Genomic DNA, 18,117 nt, shown 5'->3' on the forward strand with positions numbered 1-18,117 from the left:
AAACTAAAGACTCTGGATGAGTGTAACATATTATGATTGTAACGTTAAATACAATCAGAAAACGATTTAATTAAAAAAAACATATATATATATATATTTAAAAAAGGCATGGCCGATATTTTTTTGCCGATTCCGATACTTTGAAAATGATGTGATCGGACCCGATCGATCAGGGACATCTCTAGTTACTACCTTGGTTGAATGACGCGAGAAAAGTCAGAGACACGGAGATAGAAGAGTGTTTGTTATGACGCTGTAGCAAACGTGATGCTTGGCTAGGTGGCTCCAATATTTCCTGACTGTAGCCGACAGCCTACAATCTACGCCTAGATATAACATGCATTTAGAACTACATGCGAAATAACAGACTCGGTGGCGTTCGTAAACAGCCGCCATTTTAAAGCAGTAGACTTCTCAGAAAGTCTGTGCTGTAGTGACCCTTCCTAGCGAACCTAAGGCTACATTCATACTACAGGTCTTAATGCACGAATCCAATTTTTTCGTGTTTTTCCAACTCGAGTGAGGCATTAACTTGACGGTCTGAACGTGACAAGTCACATAGAACTGGACCATTTCAAATCTGATCTGGGTCACTTTCGTATGTGGTTCAAATCCGATCTGGGCCACATTTTTCCAGACTGTCGCGGCGGTCTGTACTGTCCAGTCTCTCAAATCGGAATTCATGCAGCAATTACGTCATCAAAAAGCGAGAGAGACGCTACCGTAGCGGTGCAGCTGTGTGTTATTAGCGCTTAGCTTGCCTTGAACACGGCTTTTTAGGAAGGGTCGGACTTGACAACAGTCATAAAAAAATAAAAATGGGTTGAGGATAAGCCTGAGAATGATTGGTTTTCTGTCTGCTCCAAATAAGCAATATTTCAACGTTGCTTACACGGCCGAGAGTCGGGGCAAACTGCCCGTATGTGTGTGTGACATGCACTGACAGTGCGTGCATGCTATTGATCCATATACTTCGAATATAATCTTAAACTGGGATTATTTATGTCTGTTATTAGTGTCCTCTTTTTTAAAAGCAAAATATGATATCCCTGGAATGACGGATGACAGCCAGCATGTGTGGTCATTTGTTTTGATGCTTCTGCGCATGCAGGTCGTCTTGCTCAGCACGTGTTGGACTGCGAATTAGTGCGCATGCGTAATACTCGAATGGTCTCAATGGACAAAGGCAGTCTGAACGGGCACGCCAAAAAAACAGATATGACAAAAAATCGGATTTGTGCATTAAGACCTGTAGTATGAACGTAGCCTAAGTAACTTTGGAGGTTGAGGAAGAAGGCGGATGTGATGTCGGTGAATGAGATCATCTTCACTATACAGGCATACTATTGTATGCAGATGACTGCAGATTTAGCTCATTTTGCGGATTAATTCGTTTATTTTTGCATCACGCCAGCCCAATGTGCTGCAGGCTTTTGTTGCTAAACCAGGGAGAGTGATATGAGCCTTTTGGGGTTTCCAAAAGATCCTGTTGCGCGAGGAATGGGCATAAGAAGCTCAAAAATTGATGCACCGTTGGACGGAGGAGGAAGTGAGTAAGCGGGTGGTTTATATAATGTCAAATAGTGGGATCATGGCAAACGTTTTAATAAGGAGGTGGCTTGCATTTTGTGAGTGACAATGCTCCCTGTCGACCAATGAAGGCGGGAGTGCGACCGGCGGCTTGTCGCCAGTGTTGTCAGTAACGCGTTACTGTAATCTGGTTACTTTTTTCAGTAACAAGTTATCCAACGCGTTCATTTTTCTACACCAGTAATCTGATTAAAGTTAGTTTCCTTAGTGTCGCTGCGTTACTATTTTTTAATTGCCTCATAACGTATGTAGAATGAAGAATATTGTACTCATGTACGAAGAGCATTTTGAATAGAAAATGCTAAAATAAAAGGTTTCCGGTACGTGTTTCCATGACAACCTCTTAGCTATTTCCTGTTTTGGTCTCGCGTCACGTGTTGTGGGACTATTGAGGCGGGTGACATTCGCGCCAAGTGTTGAGACGTTGCGAGAGAACGTTGATCTGTGGATATCCATGAATGAAGGTGAGTATTTTTCCTTCATCCTGGAGGGTATCAGCAAAAGGTTGGACCCCCTACATGCGGGGACGTTTCGTAGCTTTGCCGTAGCAACGACGGGCAGTCATCGCTCCAAGTTGGCAAGCTTTGTTTACATCATATGCGTGTTGCACATTTATGCCGTGAGGTGATGTGTTCGCTTAGCATCTGTGGGATGCGTTGTAAGTCCGATTGAGTGTAAAGTGCTTAGTTGCCGCCACGTTTTGTGGTGAGTACTTACGGGTTGTTAATGTGCACGCAGAGACGTAGCAAGGGTCCCCAGGGGCCCCAGGCAACAGGCAATATGGGGCCCTTTGAGCATGTGCAAGTTAGGGGGACTTTATGCATGAAGAAATGCTAGCATGCTGCAATGCTGTTAGCAAACGCTAACAAGCTAGTTACAACAAGTCAAGGCAGTTAATTGGTTTAGGACATAAAAACACTACTACTACTACTAGTCTGCAGTGCTTCGACTACATTAGGACATAAAACTACAGTAACATAGTACACTCACCGCTGTCTTGCTTCCTTTTCTCCACTTCTGCTTTTTTTTCCCCTCTCTTTTTTCATTTCCAGACGGATAACTTCTCTTCATTTTGCCAATTAAAAAAAGGCCCGATCGCCGCCCACTCTCACTCTGAGTCACGTGACACACATACATATTTGCGCAGTAAAATGAACACGAAGGTGGGGGAGGGGGGGTTCGGGTGCGTGCTGCGTGTGGTCATCTTGGCCATAAAAGTTGCGAAAACTAAGCACTTTACACTCATATGGATGTACAACATCATTTTAAGATGCTAAACTAACACCTTCCCTCTTAACGCAAATATGCAATGCGAATATAATATAAAGAACGCTCTCCTCGACGCAGCGAGAACGAGTGGGATCAACCAGCCGACGTAACAGGAAAAACACGAAACGGTCGTGCTGATAACGGCTCTAACTTATCATAAGAACTTTATGGCATGAAGAGGAAATACTTACATTCGTTCATGGACGCACAGATTAATCCTCTAACAGGTGGGGTGGCCGTCCTCTGCTCGAAATGCGCACCTTACGTTTACGCCTACGCCTATTCTTGTTCTCAGAATATGCAGCGCTTGTGACGTAGGACAATAACAGGACTGGTTGCTATGGGAACGTACGCAGTGGCATACCGCATACCCAAGGAACCTTGCTAAAAAGAGTATTTAAATTGCTAATAAAATTGTTTGGGATTATTTTAGATGCATATATATTATATTTTTCTTATAGAGTATTCAACGAGGAATACGATAGACCCATTAATAGACTTTCTTGGAAAAATCACCATTTCTTTAAGTAGTCTCATGAATAATGAGGTGGCCTGTGAAAAGCAACTTAAAATAATACAGCAAGGACTTTTCATAAAGTTCCTGATGTATCACTCTTTGCACATATATGCAGTGATACAATTGATTGGACTTGTCTAAACATGTATGCTAATTGGGACTGGTAACGGAATTGTTAGATTATCTGTCAAATGATTCCATGGTATTGATTCACTTCCTATAGACCCTACCCACCGACGTCACAAAATCACGTGCTCGCTGTATGGTTCCGCCCACTTGTCTGTAATTTTGTGTCTGTATTATCAATGGTCTCAATTGATCGAGCAATTTATAATGCATTTCATGGAAGACCCGGTGCTTTCGGATGCCGTAAACTCACTTGATGCGTTGCATAAAAGGCGTTATGTGGAAAAGCTTCAGTTTATCCATTCGCCAGATCCATATTTGATGCCTAAATCGATGTTTTTCGACCCGCTGTCTCCGCCGTATTTGCCTGATATCTGCTAGCTACCCTGAACTGTACAATTATCTTGTCCAGACAAAATCAGCCTATTCTCACGAAAGTTTGAAAAACTTTAAGAGCTTGGAGGCTTATAAATACTTTGTTGCTGGTTGGGTGAAACAGGTCCTCGTCCACGAAAATTCGGCAGGAATCTATCTTGTGCTTGGAAAGGTGAGTTACGAAATTTGCAATTCAAAATCTTTTGTTATTGCTAACATCCACTGTCAAGTCTAATGTATTTCATGTCGTTTGTCAATGGAGTTAGGGCTTTTAATGTTTATATGGTTTAGCGATAGCACTCTCACTACATACATACGTATATGTTGTCGGCGATTAGCCTAGCAATGATCTTAATTGTGGTTGTCAGCCCCAAACCCTCTAAATATATATTAAATGCATCTTACCAGATATAAAATGACTACTACATAATCTGTGGTAATCGTTTGGAGCCCAGTTTTCTCGTCGAATTGCTGCAGCCCATCTCGCTCTCTTCTCTCCGGGTCTCTCGGAATCCGGTAGAACTTCAAGTCTCTCCGTCTTCTCCGTCTATCTTCTCTGTTATTGCAACCGACCGCCACACATGCCTTCACCATTTTGATTATTAATGTTAACGAGCAGAAAAACACGTCGTAAATAGGAGGAATGTACGTAGCCGTAACAGGGAAACATGATGTGTTGACGGACAATTGGGCGGCACCAGTCAGGAGGAAGGAGTTGTGACGTCACGTGGGTAGGGTCTATACTTGTAGTTACGACAGTGGGGTGAAGATGGGTGTGCTACATCTTTGTATGCCAAATCTGTTGGCTCTCTGGGGGCCCCTGCTGGCTGGGGACCCTAGGCAAGTGCTTGCGTATTCCTAATGGGACACTACGCCTCTGTGTGCACGGCTGCACGCGCATCCGCGCTCGCCACCACCTTTGAGTTTATTGCACTGTACAATCCTCTTGTGTGTTGTTGATTATTGTGCCGTCAGTTTGCATTGTTTTACATTGGCACTGATATGCTGTTAAACATAACCGGAAATTCAGAAGTTTTGACATTAGGCTTAATCTTAAGAGTTACCGGGGTTTAATTGGTCGGTGGAGTTGATTTCGACAAATTTCAAGCAGTTTGTCAGATATTGAGTCGGGGTAGTTTTACGTGATTTTTCGTGTTCGAAAGGTGAGGGAGAGGCTTGGAAGAGCCAATCGGTTGGGGTTACCATGTAGCCTAGCTCTCATGCTTCGACTTTTGTTTACGCTCTTTCTCCAGGGGAAATGACAAGAGCGATCTGTATCAAGCAATCTGGTATGCACCAGATAGTTTCTGGTGCGCACCAGATTGCTTAAATTTATTTTATTTCTATCGATGTCCCTTTAGTAGCTCCATAATTTTCTCTGGGAGGGCCGAATGAATGATCCAGTCACTTCCAGTCACAATGGATTGGACATCTAGCGCCGTCAATGGTGGCCAGTGGGATAAACGGGTTCCATATTAACGGTTAATTGCTTTGGAAGTGAGCATTCTCAAATATTGAATCGCTATAGCCCCATTGAGTAAAATTAAAGACAGTAATACAATAACTTTCCAACCCAAAAGAGCCTGTTTTGGTAGTCAATTATTTACTTAGAACATAGTCATCAAGCAGCAAATAGGGTGAATACACTCAGGATGTGCACACATAAAAAGCAGGAGGTAGACGCGTAACAGACATGAGTAATAGCTCGCAGTCTCACCCTCTCCCAGGCAGCAAGTAGACCTTGACGAAAGGGTCCGAGTAGCTATCGTTGTCCCTCGGCGCCAGATTTCTGGCCTGGAGTACGTGGACGATCAGGTTTCCTACGTTCCTGTCGTAGTTGATCTGCAGCTGAATTGGCACGAGGAAGAAGTATTTGTCAAATGTAATGCGATATGGACCGTTAAGCATATTACAAGTCCAGTCATTAAATCTTGTTGATGGAGGAGGGGGGACATTGTGTCCTCTACCTGAATTTCTCCAGTAATGGGATGAGACATCCTTATCATGTCCGAGGTCTAAAAAGGAGAGAGAAGTAGGAAAGTTATGGGTTCTATCAGTTATGGTTGGTCATGGAGAGTGATTAAAACTTGCTTGCTGCCACTTACATCCACTGATATTAGACTGGACGTCTATCACAGTAAAAGAGTAAAGAAACGACAGGTAGCAAAACAATGAAGCACACAACATAATACACACATTCACAGGCATACAGTGGGGCAAATAAGTATTTAGTCAACCACTAATAGTGCAAGTTCTCCCACTTGAAAATATTAGATTGTGCAAGTTCTCCTACTTGAAAATATTAGAGAAGGCCTGTAATTGCCAACGTGGGTAAACCTCAACCATGAGAGACAGAATGTGGAAAAAAAAAACCAGAAAATCACATTGTTTGATTTTTAAAGAATTTATTTGCAAATCATGGTGGAAAATAAGTATTTGGTCTATACCAAAAGTTCATCTCAACATTTCATTATGTACCCTTTGTTGGCAATAACGGAGGCCAAACGTTTTCTGTAACTCTTCACAAGCTTTTCACACACTGTTGCTGGTATTTTGGCCAATTCCTCCATGCCGATCTCCTCTAGAGCAGTGATGTTTTGGGGCTGTCGTTGGGCAACACGGACTTTTAACTCCCTCAACAGATTTTCTATGGGGTTGAGATCTGGAGACTGGCTAGGCCACTCCAGGACCTTGAAATGCTTCTTACGAAGCCACTCCTTTGTTGCCCTGGCTGCGTGTTTGGGATCATTGTCATGCTTAAAGACCCAGGTCTCATCTTCAATTCCCTTGCTGATGGAAGGAGATTTTCACTCAAAATCTCTCGATACATGGCACCATTCATTCTTTCCTTTACACAGATTAGCCGTCCTGGTCCCTTTGCAGAAAAACAGCCCCAAAAGCATGATGTTTCCACCCCCATGCTTCACAGTGGGTATGGTGTTCTTCGGATACAATTCAGTATTCTTTCTCCTCCAAAAACGAGAACCTGTGTTTCTACCAAAAAGTTCTATTTTGGTTTCTTCTGACCATAACACATTCTCCCAGTCCTCTTCTGGATCATCGAAATGCTCTCCAGTGAACCGCAGACGGGCCTGGACGTGTACTGGCTTCAGCACGGGGACACGTCTGGCCGTGCAGGATTTGAGTCCCTGGCGGCGCATTGTGTTACTGATAGTAACCTTTGTTACTGTGGTCCCAGCTCTCTGTAGGTCATTCACTTGGTCCCCCCCGTGTGGTTCTGGGATTTTTGCGCACCGTTCTTGTTATCATTTTGACGCCACGGGGTGAGATCTTGCATGGAGCCCCAGATCGAAGGAGATTATCAGTGGTCTTGTATGTCTTCTATTTTCTAATAATTGCTCCCACAGATGATTTCTTTACACCAAGCGTTTTACCTATTGCAGATTCAGTCATCCCAGCCTGGTGCAGGTCTACAATTTTGTCTCTGGTGTCCTTTGACAGCTCTTTGGTCATGGGTATATTGGAGTTTGGAGTGTGACTGACTGAAGTGTGGACAGGTGTCTTTTATATCGGTAATGAGTTAAAACAGGTGCCATTAATACAAGTAACGAGTGGAGCCTCATTAGACCTCGTTAGAAGAAGTTAGACCTCTTTGACAGCCAGAAATCTTGCTTGTTTGTGGTGACCAAATACTTATTTTCCACCCTAATTTGGAAATAAATTCTTTAAAAATCAAAGCATGTGATTTTCTGTTTTTTCCCCCCCACATTCTGTCTCTCACAGTTGAGGTTTACCCATGTTGATAATTACAGGCCTCTCTTATCTTTTCAAGTAGGAGAACTTGCACAATTGGCGGTTGACTAAATACTTATTTGCCCCACTGTATATTCTTTACCCTCTCCTAAATTAAATAGTACGTCAAATGGTTCACTTACAGTAGTATGAGAGTACACCATAAGAATAAATTATCGCAATTATAAAAAAAAAAACAATCAGATTGTTTCTAGCGTGCACCAGAAACTGGTAAACATTAGCATTATATAGGAGTTACGTGAGTGGATTTTTGCTAGTCAAGTTAGCCAATTTTTACATTGTTGCAATTGGCTAACTTGTATAGCAAGTCTGCTTGCTTAAATGCTATATAATGCTAATGTTTACAACAATTGGCTAACTTGCATAGCAAAAGTCCGCTAGCTTAAATGCTATATAATGCTATCGTTAACCAGATAATTTCCGGTGCGCACCAGTTTCAAATATATTTCTCATAATTTATATCTCATGAAAAAACAGATTTTACAATAAAGCCTTCAAATACAGTCGCCTGGACATCTATTGTCAGCATACTCGGATATTAAGGAGAGGCCAAATACCCTCTGGTGGCTGAAAAATGTCATTGCATGCAATTGACTTTTCTATATATTATATATGAATTTAAAATTAAGACTTTGCCGGTAAAATATTTTCTATAAAAGTAGTAAAACGATAAAACAAACAACAAAAATAAATGAAATGAACAAAAATACATACAAAAAATACTTTCAAATTTGAGCGCAAAAGATCCCGCTGTGAGCAAGCAATGTAGTTGAACTTCAAGGTATGGAAATAAGTAGAAATGAGAATTTGAATCAATAATTTTAATCAATACTGTATCCCTTTATTCCTATGATTCCCGCCCAGTATGCTATCATCACCGTTGTCAGTGGCATTGAAACCTCATCATCCTCCTCCCAGTTTAAATAGACTGGACGTCTATGGCCGTCAATGGCATAATTTCATTTCGCAAAATAATTAATGCACATCAATGTATGCGTGTGTGTTTGCGTGTCCTTGCATGCCTCCTCGCACAGCTCCTGTGAGGGTCACGCACCACAGCACTGCATTTACTTGTTCTATCATAATTGTCCTGTCAGTAACTGATGTAAAGCATAATAGCGTTGACCTTCTTCCCGGGAGGAGACCTCCCCTTTGGAAGTGTTGTGTTATGTCAAGCTAATGGAATCAAAATGGTGGAGGTCAACAGAGGATATGTGTGAAACAGGCCTGACCACAATTTGGACTTTGAACTTATTACATGCCATTGACAAAGAAACACATCCAATTCATTTAAACTGGGATGACTGGCTACGAATGCTCAGTTGTGCATAATGTAAAAAAATCAAGAATGGAGTAAAGAATTAAAGTTAATACACTCATCTAAAGCTGTCGGAACATGATGGGCGAATGAAGAGGACACTGGGATACACACATACAGTGGCGGACTTGGCAATTTTGGGGCCTAAGGCAAACATATCCAGGGGCCCTCTTCATGGGTCAGGAGTTAAAACGTTGAGAAGGGTGTGGAGGAAATATGTTCTGGTACACTAGGGCTGTCCTAAACGACAAATCTTCTCCTGATTAGTCAGCCGACTAGTTTTACAATTAGTCGACTAATCTAATAATTTTCTTTCTTTCTTTTTTTTTTTTTTTTACTAATTGAGCAATGAAATTTTTGTTGATACTTATTAATTGACAAAACCATTTTGGAGCACTTAAATTCTTTATTAAAGTACAAAATAATCATGTAAATAACAATAATTAATCACAAATAAACAATGAGGTTAAATGCTGATAGCATGTACTAGTGCAAAAGAATGGAAAGTAAACAGATTCAGAAAATTGACTTTGCCTATCCAACATTATTCAAAACAATTCTTAAAAAAAATCTAGCATTATTATTATAGTATACTACTATATGTAATAGTAGTATAATAATTATAATAATTATTCATTGCCAATCATATTTGTCATAAAGAGTGTCATTTGAAAGCTATTCTTAGTGTAGAATCTGTATTCTGTAGTATTTACTCAACATATTATAATATTAATTCTGAAGTATGTGGGATTTACTCCAGAAATTATTATTTATGTGACAAACATGACGTGCTTTTATTTTGAAATGTTCACCGGCGTTCGCTAAACCGCTAACCGAAAGCTTTACACTCCGTAAAAAAACATTCTTCGTCATTGCTTATGGTGTCACTAATAGATTTAATTTTTAGCAAATGCCATTAACCAGCTGTTGAGTGTTATTGTATGACTGATTGGAACTGTACTGCATTGTTTCGCCACAGGGTGTGCTGTCGTGTATTTTATGTTCGATGTGAAAAAGAAGAAGAAAGTTAAAAGAGGCATTAGCGGCCTCCGGCCTGTTCTCAACTTCTCCCTCACTGCACTTTGGCTCTCATGGAGAGAACGTTCGCTCATGTGTTCGCAATAAACGATAGCCGACGTGCAAAGTAGCAAGTGAGCTGTAAAAATTGCGAGCTTAGTGGTGTGAAAAACGCAGGAGAGCTAAGTGAAGCTGACGAACAGCTAAGCGATGCCAAACGGAGCTAAGCGAAGCTAAACGGTGCTAAATGAAGATAAACGACTGATACTCAGTCTGTCGTCGTGGAACAGTCCATTGTCGTGCGTGTGTGTGTGGGAGAGATAATATAAATGCAGCATTCAAATGGCTTTCTTTTTTGTTTTGTTATTTGTTTGTTTGGTATGTTGACATAATTATACATGACGAATAGTTGGGGGTGCTGCTGGCTCCAGTGGGCCAAGCCCTTGCTTGTTGGGGCAAGGGCAGCTGGTTGGGGGCCCCCAACTGGTTGGGGGCCTAGTGCGATCGCCTACTTCGCCTGAATAGAAGATCCGCCTATGCACACATACACATATAGTAGAGGTCCCTTTTAGCCAATGGGATGCCAGGAATACTAGGCAATAGCCAATGGCAGAGCAGCTATGTTACTTTCAGTGAACTCTGGGAACTGTGAGTACAAGCCATACTGTATTTTTGCCTTTCATATCCTGAAATTTATTTTGTAACAAGAGGCAATATTTTCCCTGTTGAGGCGTGAATTAACTGTAAAATTCTGTATGCAGAGACGTTCGTAAGTAGGGGTAAGTGGGGGGGGGGGCAACCGGCCATGTTGTCCCGGGCCTCAGGACCATAGGGGCCCCTGAATAACCCTTGATTTATTTTACTTTACGTTCAGCTATTTCTTTTTTATTTAAATCATTGTCTGATTAAATATTATGTTCTACTCGATATATACTTAAAAACGTTCACATATTAAATATTTAAAATATATATTTTTTCCTTTTTTTGCACAACGCCCCACCACGTATTAGCAGAGAATGGTTTGACCCCGCTCTGGCGCACTCAAGGCTACACTACGTACATGCCCTGAAGCAGGAAATTAAAATCTTTCACTGTTATAAACTCTAAACATGGCGAGTCGCCATCAATCGGGTATGCAGAAAAGAAAAGAAAAAAAGAAAAAGAGATGTACATCATAGAGGTGAACAAGAAAAAATTAAGTTTTTAAAAAGGGGACAAGAAGCAAGAGTATTAGGGCAGAGTTGGCTGTGGACGGTGATGTCGGTACGTGAACAAATGCCTCTAAGTAACACTAAACGCTAACATTCGCGATCACTGTGACCAAAGCCCGATTCCAGTCTGTCAAAAAATCTAGGCGCATCACTGTTTGAGGGCTTGTTAACACCAGGCACAAGATGTTTTGTTATACTGTTTTGTTGCTTAGCAGGCAGGCATAGCACTCTCAGTTGTATTGTATTGTATTGCTTTGTATTGTAGCCTACGTGGGATAATAGATGGAAATTGTTTGTTTATATTGTGTCACATCACATTACGGTCTGTTAGATTTAACTATCCATCTCAAATTAAATCATTTGAAAATTTACACTCTCCTTGTTTGCAAAGCGTTAAAAGTACTGCGTAGGTTGTCGTGACAAGCCGGTGGCAGGGGTGGGAGAGCCCTATAATTGTCTCTTGTCCCGGGCCCCTTCAAGTCTGTTGACAGCCCTGAGTACCACTGTATTAGATTTTTGGTGAAAATGTATATTTCCATCTCACCTTGTTTCGTTGTTTCTTATTGATAGCTGGCGAGCCAGGTTGGCCAGGGCTGGGCACCCCGCTGGAGGCAGCTGATCCGGTGCCCGAATGGAGAAGAGCCGAACGCTCCAGCGCCGACAGCACGCTCAGACCCGCAGGTCCTCCGAGTCCTGCGCCAGTCCCGCCCATCACGCCCGGCGCCTGCTGCTGGGACACCTTATGCAGCTCCGCGGCCAGCTGATTGGGATCCACACCGGGGGAACGCTGGCCTCCGACTAGAAACAAACCGCAGGTTGGTCACACCATCCTAGCACAACGCATATGCATGCCGATCCAGTGTACATACCAGCCTTAAGCTGGACGTGGTGCTCCAGGACTTGTGGGTGCTCGGGGTCTGATAGCATGTTAAGGTCTCTGTTTGGGGAAATATCAACAAGTGCATTTTCGCAACAATTGCTCAAAGGAGTCAGATGAAGAGGGTGTGGAGTACAGAGTGACCAGCGAGGTGAAGGTAAAGGTAAAGTTGAAGTCGACAGTTTTGACCATTACGGAGTAATTTTGCCATGTCGTACTGGATAAATGCATTTTTATTATTTCATATTCCATTTAGCACAAGACTGTTATGTCATGACCATACCATATTTTTAGCAATTTGGGAAAAATACTTTGATAAAAAGAATATCCTGTAAAAATATTGGAGTAAAGAGACTGAAACAATGACATTTTGCGGCTCTCTTTGTCGCATTATCCTCGTTCTGAATCATTCCCCCTCAATGGGCTGAATTGTAAATCAGATGAAACCATTACCCTGCAGACGTCATCCACCTGTTGGGGACGCTAGAGCCCTATAATAGTAGGCATGGCTAAACTAATTTCTTGTCATCTGTGTTTTTTGTAGGCCTATATAGTCAAATCGTCTCAAAATATGATTTTAATAGGGCTGTCAAATGATTAAAATTTTTAATAGAGTTAATTACAGCTTCAAAATTAATTAATCGTAATTAATCGCAATTCAAACCATCTATATAATATGCCATATTTTTCTGTAAATTATTGTTGGAATGGAAAGATAAGACACAAGATGGATATATACATTCATCATACGGTACATAAGTACTGTATTTGTTTATTATAACAATAAATCAACAAGATGGCATTAACATTATTAACATTCTGTTAAAGCGATCCATGAATAGAAAGACTTGTAGTTCTTAAAAGATAAATGTTAGTACAAGTTATAGAAATTTTATATTAAAACCCCTCTTAATGTTTTCGTTTTAATAAAATTTGTAAAATTTTCAATCAAAAAATAAACTAGTAGCCCGCCATTGTTGATGTCAATAATTACACAATGCTCATGGGTGCTTGAGCCCATAAAATCAGTCGCACCCAAGCGCCAGCAGAGGGCGACAAAACTCCAAAAAACACAAGTAACAAGTGGAGATTGCATTGTGCTGTTATTTTAATCTGTTTGAGCGGGGCATGTGCGTTAATTGCGTGAAATATTTTAACGTGATTAATTTAAAAAATTAATTACCGCCCGTTAACGCGATAATTTTGACAGTTAATTCACATAATAATGTTTTTAAAGTCTTTTTTTTTAATCCTGTCGTACGCACTTTAAGACCTGCAGTATGAACCTAGCCATATATGCCTAAGGGAGGTGCCTGTTTTGGTTTTAGGTCGCTAGCGGCTTTGGTTTTGAAAATATTTGAATTTGAAGTTTTTGAAAATAGGCCCCCTACTGTTTCCCGTCAACTGATAGTTAAGTCTTTTATCGAGCGGGGTCAATGGCAGCCTCTTATTTGACCTAAAATAAACTGTTCCAGCCCATAAAATATCTAATTGCCCTGAATGTTGCCCGAAAACAATAAAATGTTCATAAGTACTCAATTAATACAATTAAAATCATACATTTTTAAAAAAAAAAATCCCTCTGGTTATGGCTCCAAATACGACACCTAAAGTAGATTGTTTATTTATTGAATGATTGATTGATTGATTGATTCCTATTCCTTAAATGAATGCCTTCTTAAGTGTTAATTCATATGGAACTATACTATACTATACTATACTATACTATACTATACTATACTATACTATACTATACTATACTATACTATACTATACTATACTATACTATACTATACCATGAAGGGAAACAATAAAACTACCGACTTACAGCCGCACGCAGAGCTCCGCCTCTGCACAGGCCTGACCAACGATGCCTTGCACTTCCTCGTAGGTCTTTCCCGTCAGATGCAAGCCGTTCCACTCTAGCACCTGCATGCCTGCAATGGCGATCAGTAGGGAAAAAAGTCATTAGATGCTAATGGAACTCATTATTGCCAAGTAAGTATCCCAAGTACATGCCACAAGTTATGTCTGTTCAATTGAGCATGTATGTTGATGGTTGAATCATCCACTGAACAAAGACAACAGCACCAAAATCTAAAGCTAATTTGCCGAAAAAGTGCGCTGAGTGAGTCCTCGCTCATAATTACAAAACCGTCTGGCACCATGACAATAATTTCAGATTAATATGCATCCTTTTTCCGAAAGCTGTCGTTATGTACGCTGCATTTCATTTTAGTCCTCCTCCGCTCTATTTAAGGTTGCACCTGCAGGCATGTTCTGCCGTGTCGCACTCTGCATTCATTCAGCGTGAGTCTGGTAAACACATGGGTGCTCTGACTGCATCATCGCCCACTTATCTATTAAGAGTGATGCTTTAATGAAAGGAATACCTGTTCTTCTAAACAGCTAAAGTCAGGGGTGTCACTAGGTTTATAGAACAGGGGGCTTAGCCCCCAGGAGATGACCAGAATGTAAGTGAACGTAGAGTACAAGCACAAAACTTCACAAACAGCTAAAAAAAAGATTGATAATTTATTGATTATTATTGTTGTTGTTTCAGTCTATTTTCAGTACAATAGAAAAACTGGAAAAATGGCTACAATTGCAAGTTACTCGGTAGATGGAAGCATCAATGGTCTTCTGTCACTCTGCTCTGACTCCTACAGGCCAATAAAAGTGGTGGAGTGATTATTATTAGTGTCTGATTATGACTATCCACTGATGATAATCATATGTGAATGAGCTCAGCTCCTGTACTCATCTATACGTTAAGTGAGAAACACAGCTGATACTCCAGAAGGAAGTCACCCAAAAGATAAGTGGTAAAAAGAGTGCACACAAAACAAATGGTAAGACGTGCGCAAAGATTTAGTGTTCAAGCCAGGTTTTTATTTGTCGAAGACGGAGCAGTTGGTTCATTAATTACGTGGTACTTTCTGCTGTTAGTCGGGGCTAGAACTAACTGTTACTAGCAGTGATAAATACTCACCTTCTTGTATAACCTTCTTATGTCCATCCTTTATCTATCTTTTCATGCTCTGCTCTATCCAGACAGCTGTCAATATCAGACAACTTCCCTTTCATTGAACCAAATTGTAGAAACGTCCCCTTTCACATCCTCAGTAATGGTAACTGTGTTACAAAGATGGGAAAAGTAGTTAATTAGATTACTCACTACTGAAAAAAAAAACGCAGTTATACTCTAACGCCGGCCCGTGACTGACGTCGAGCAAGGTCAAAGGGAAAACGCGGAGTGGATTTTCAGTGATGTGGGCATTTTCTATATGAATAATTGGAATGGATTGGATAATTACGCACTGAAGGGGCTCGTTACCTTACTGTATGAAGTGAGGGGAAACTGACAGATTCGTGATCATATTTAATTTATTAATGATAGGTTATATGATTATTGATTTAAACTAGGGCTGCCAAAATTATTGCGTTAACGGGCGTTAATTAATTTTTTAAATTAATCACGTTAAAATATTTGACGTATTTAACGCACATGCCCCGCTCAAACAGTTTAAAATGACAGCAAAGTGTCACTTCCACTTGTTACTTGTGTTTTTTGGTGTTTTGCCGCCCTCTGCTGGCGCTTGGGTGCGAATGATTTTATGGGTTTCAGCACCATAATTATTCAATTATATCAACAATGGCGAGCTACTAGTTTATTTTTTGATTGAAAATTTTACAAACTTTATAAAAACGAAAAAATTAAGAGGGGTTTTGATATAAAAATTCTATAACTTTTACTAACATTTATCTTTTAAGAACTACAAGTCTTTCTATCCAAGGATCACTTCAACAGAATGTTAATAATGTTAATGCCCAATGGTTGATTTATTGTTATAATAAACAAATACAGTACTTATGTACAGTATGTTGAATGTATATATCCGTCTTGTGTCTTATCTTTCCATTCCAACCAGAGGCATTAGGCAAACCAGGCAATTGCCTAGGGCCCCCAGCCAGTAGGGGCCCGCAGAAGGCCAACAGATTTAGCACACGCAGCTTTACTGCACTGTCACAGCAACAAGTGTAGGGAGTTTTTCAATACCATGGAATCATTTGGCAGATGATCTAACGATTCTGTTATCAATCCCAATCAACACTAACCATGTCACATAGATTATACATGTTTAAGAAAGTCCAATCAGCTATTAATACCACATGATTGTTTAAAGAGTGACTCACCAAGTACTCTCTGGAAAGTCTTTGCCGAGTTAGTTTACGTTGATTTTCACACCTCATTATTCATGTGACTACTTAAAGAAATGGTGATTTTTCCAAAACAGTCTATTAATGGGTCTATCGTGTTCCTCGTCTAATACTCTATAAAAAAAAAATATAACACATATGCATCTAAAATAATTGTAATCCTAGAGTAGAGTGAATGAATAATGCAATGGAGAGGGCACTTTGAGTGTCCTAAAAAGCGCTCTATGAGAGCGAGGCGTTATTAGACTTTTATTAAATATGCTATTGCTCCAAGTCCAACTGTCCCCCTTACTTGCACACGCTCGAAGGGCCCCATGTTGCTTGTTGCCTGGGGCCCCCGGGGAGTCTTGCTATGCCTCTGATCCCAACAATAATTTACAGGAAAAATATGGCATATTTAATAGATGGTTTGAATTGCGATTAATTACAATTAATTAATTTTTAAGCTGTGATTAACTCGATTAAAACATTTTAATCGTTTGAAAGCCCTAATTTAAACTAATATTCTGGAAACTTCATAGTGAATGTGTCAGCATTTTTTTTTTTAAATAAAACATCATCAAATTATTATTTAGGGTGGCTTGAGGCCTAACGACACCACTGGCTAAAGTGTTAATAAAATAAGAAGTAGCCTCCTCCATTTGTCAAAATTACCAATCACAAATGCGAGTCGAAATTTTAATTAACCAAAGGAAAAAGCTGTACTTGTGTAATTAGACATCAGTTTTCTTCGTTTGGAAATTTCAACTCAGCTGGAGAGGGGAATGCGCCTGCCTCTGCTCTATAAGGCTTGCTAAAAATAGCTTAATGACTAACATCACCCAAGGTAAGCTCACAGGATGTGATGTTCTGTGCACTCAAAAATGACAGAAAGTATGTGACTTGCTGATTCCATTAAGTCTCGTAAACATCAGTTCTTACAAATAAAAGCTACAGATCTCAGGGAAATTAACCAAATAGCTTGTGCACAAATCTGTAAAAACCAAACAAACAAATGCCACTTACCGCGATATCTCAAGCTAGCTAATTTGCATAATATCGACCATGAACTGGAAACCAAAGCCCCTTTCACATACAGCTGAACAATAAATCCCAGGATTTAAACGGGCAGCCGTTGTATGTAAAAGCAGTTTCCCCAATCGACTGACACGGAAATTATGCGGACATTTAACGGGTCGCGTCTTAGTATAATGTCCAGGACATTCCCGGAAAGGGGTGTGAATGAAAGCAAGCGCACAATGGCTGACGACGTAAATATCATGGCAGGCCGACCGTCACTTCCTCTTTCTTCGCAGTAAGACGAAAAGCAGTAAACAAACATTGCAATTATCAATGTAGCAAGCTGGAAATAGCTAAATTAAACTGAAAACATAACGAAATTAAATTGCTGCTGGATCGTAGAGCCGAGGAAGAGAGTGGATCGTCCATCTTTGGAAATGTGTGGTTTATTTTGTTGCCGATGTTAGGGTGTGCAACTGCGGAAACAAGGTTACGAACCGAACAAAAACACACGCGATCGCGGAAAAGGGGGAATAACACAATGGGTCCGCGATGAGTATGTAAACAGGGATCAATAATACTAACCTAAGGGGTAGGCAGAGAGCCGATAAGACAACAAAACAAATACACTCAAATCCCAGCACAACGTATGGGATTTCAAAACAAGGGTGGCAGACAACCAAGCTAGCAAATGCACGAAATTTGAGAGTACAAGGTGTCAAATGGCGCCCAGCAAGTTAATATCTCTGCACCCTTCTCTTGGATCGCCTGGGCTGAAATACAGTCTTGATGAGCTTGAATTGGCTGCAGTTACGACGTAGGG

At 40.6% G+C, this 18,117-nt stretch overlaps 1 protein-coding gene across 5 annotated transcripts in view; it reads right to left on the bottom strand.

Moving 5' to 3' along the window:
• Positions 1-18,117, bottom strand: part of pclob (piccolo presynaptic cytomatrix protein b) — a 121,814-nt gene that overhangs the window by 21,050 nt on the left and 82,647 nt on the right. For all 5 annotated transcript variants that reach the window (XM_057837237.1, XM_057837236.1, XM_057837233.1 and 2 more), the window contains 5 exons: positions 13,903-14,011; positions 12,067-12,134; positions 11,742-11,995; positions 5,845-5,892; positions 5,595-5,725 (listed from right to left, as the gene is read on the bottom strand). In XM_057837237.1, coding sequence (XP_057693220.1) covers positions 5,595-5,725; positions 5,845-5,892; positions 11,742-11,995; positions 12,067-12,134; positions 13,903-14,011 — 610 coding nt within the window. The remainder of the gene's footprint in view (positions 1-5,594; positions 5,726-5,844; positions 5,893-11,741; positions 11,996-12,066; positions 12,135-13,902; positions 14,012-18,117) is intronic.

Source organism: Corythoichthys intestinalis, chromosome 5, assembly GCF_030265065.1.
Source record: "Corythoichthys intestinalis isolate RoL2023-P3 chromosome 5, ASM3026506v1, whole genome shotgun sequence".
Taxonomy (NCBI): domain Eukaryota; kingdom Metazoa; phylum Chordata; class Actinopteri; order Syngnathiformes; family Syngnathidae; genus Corythoichthys; species Corythoichthys intestinalis.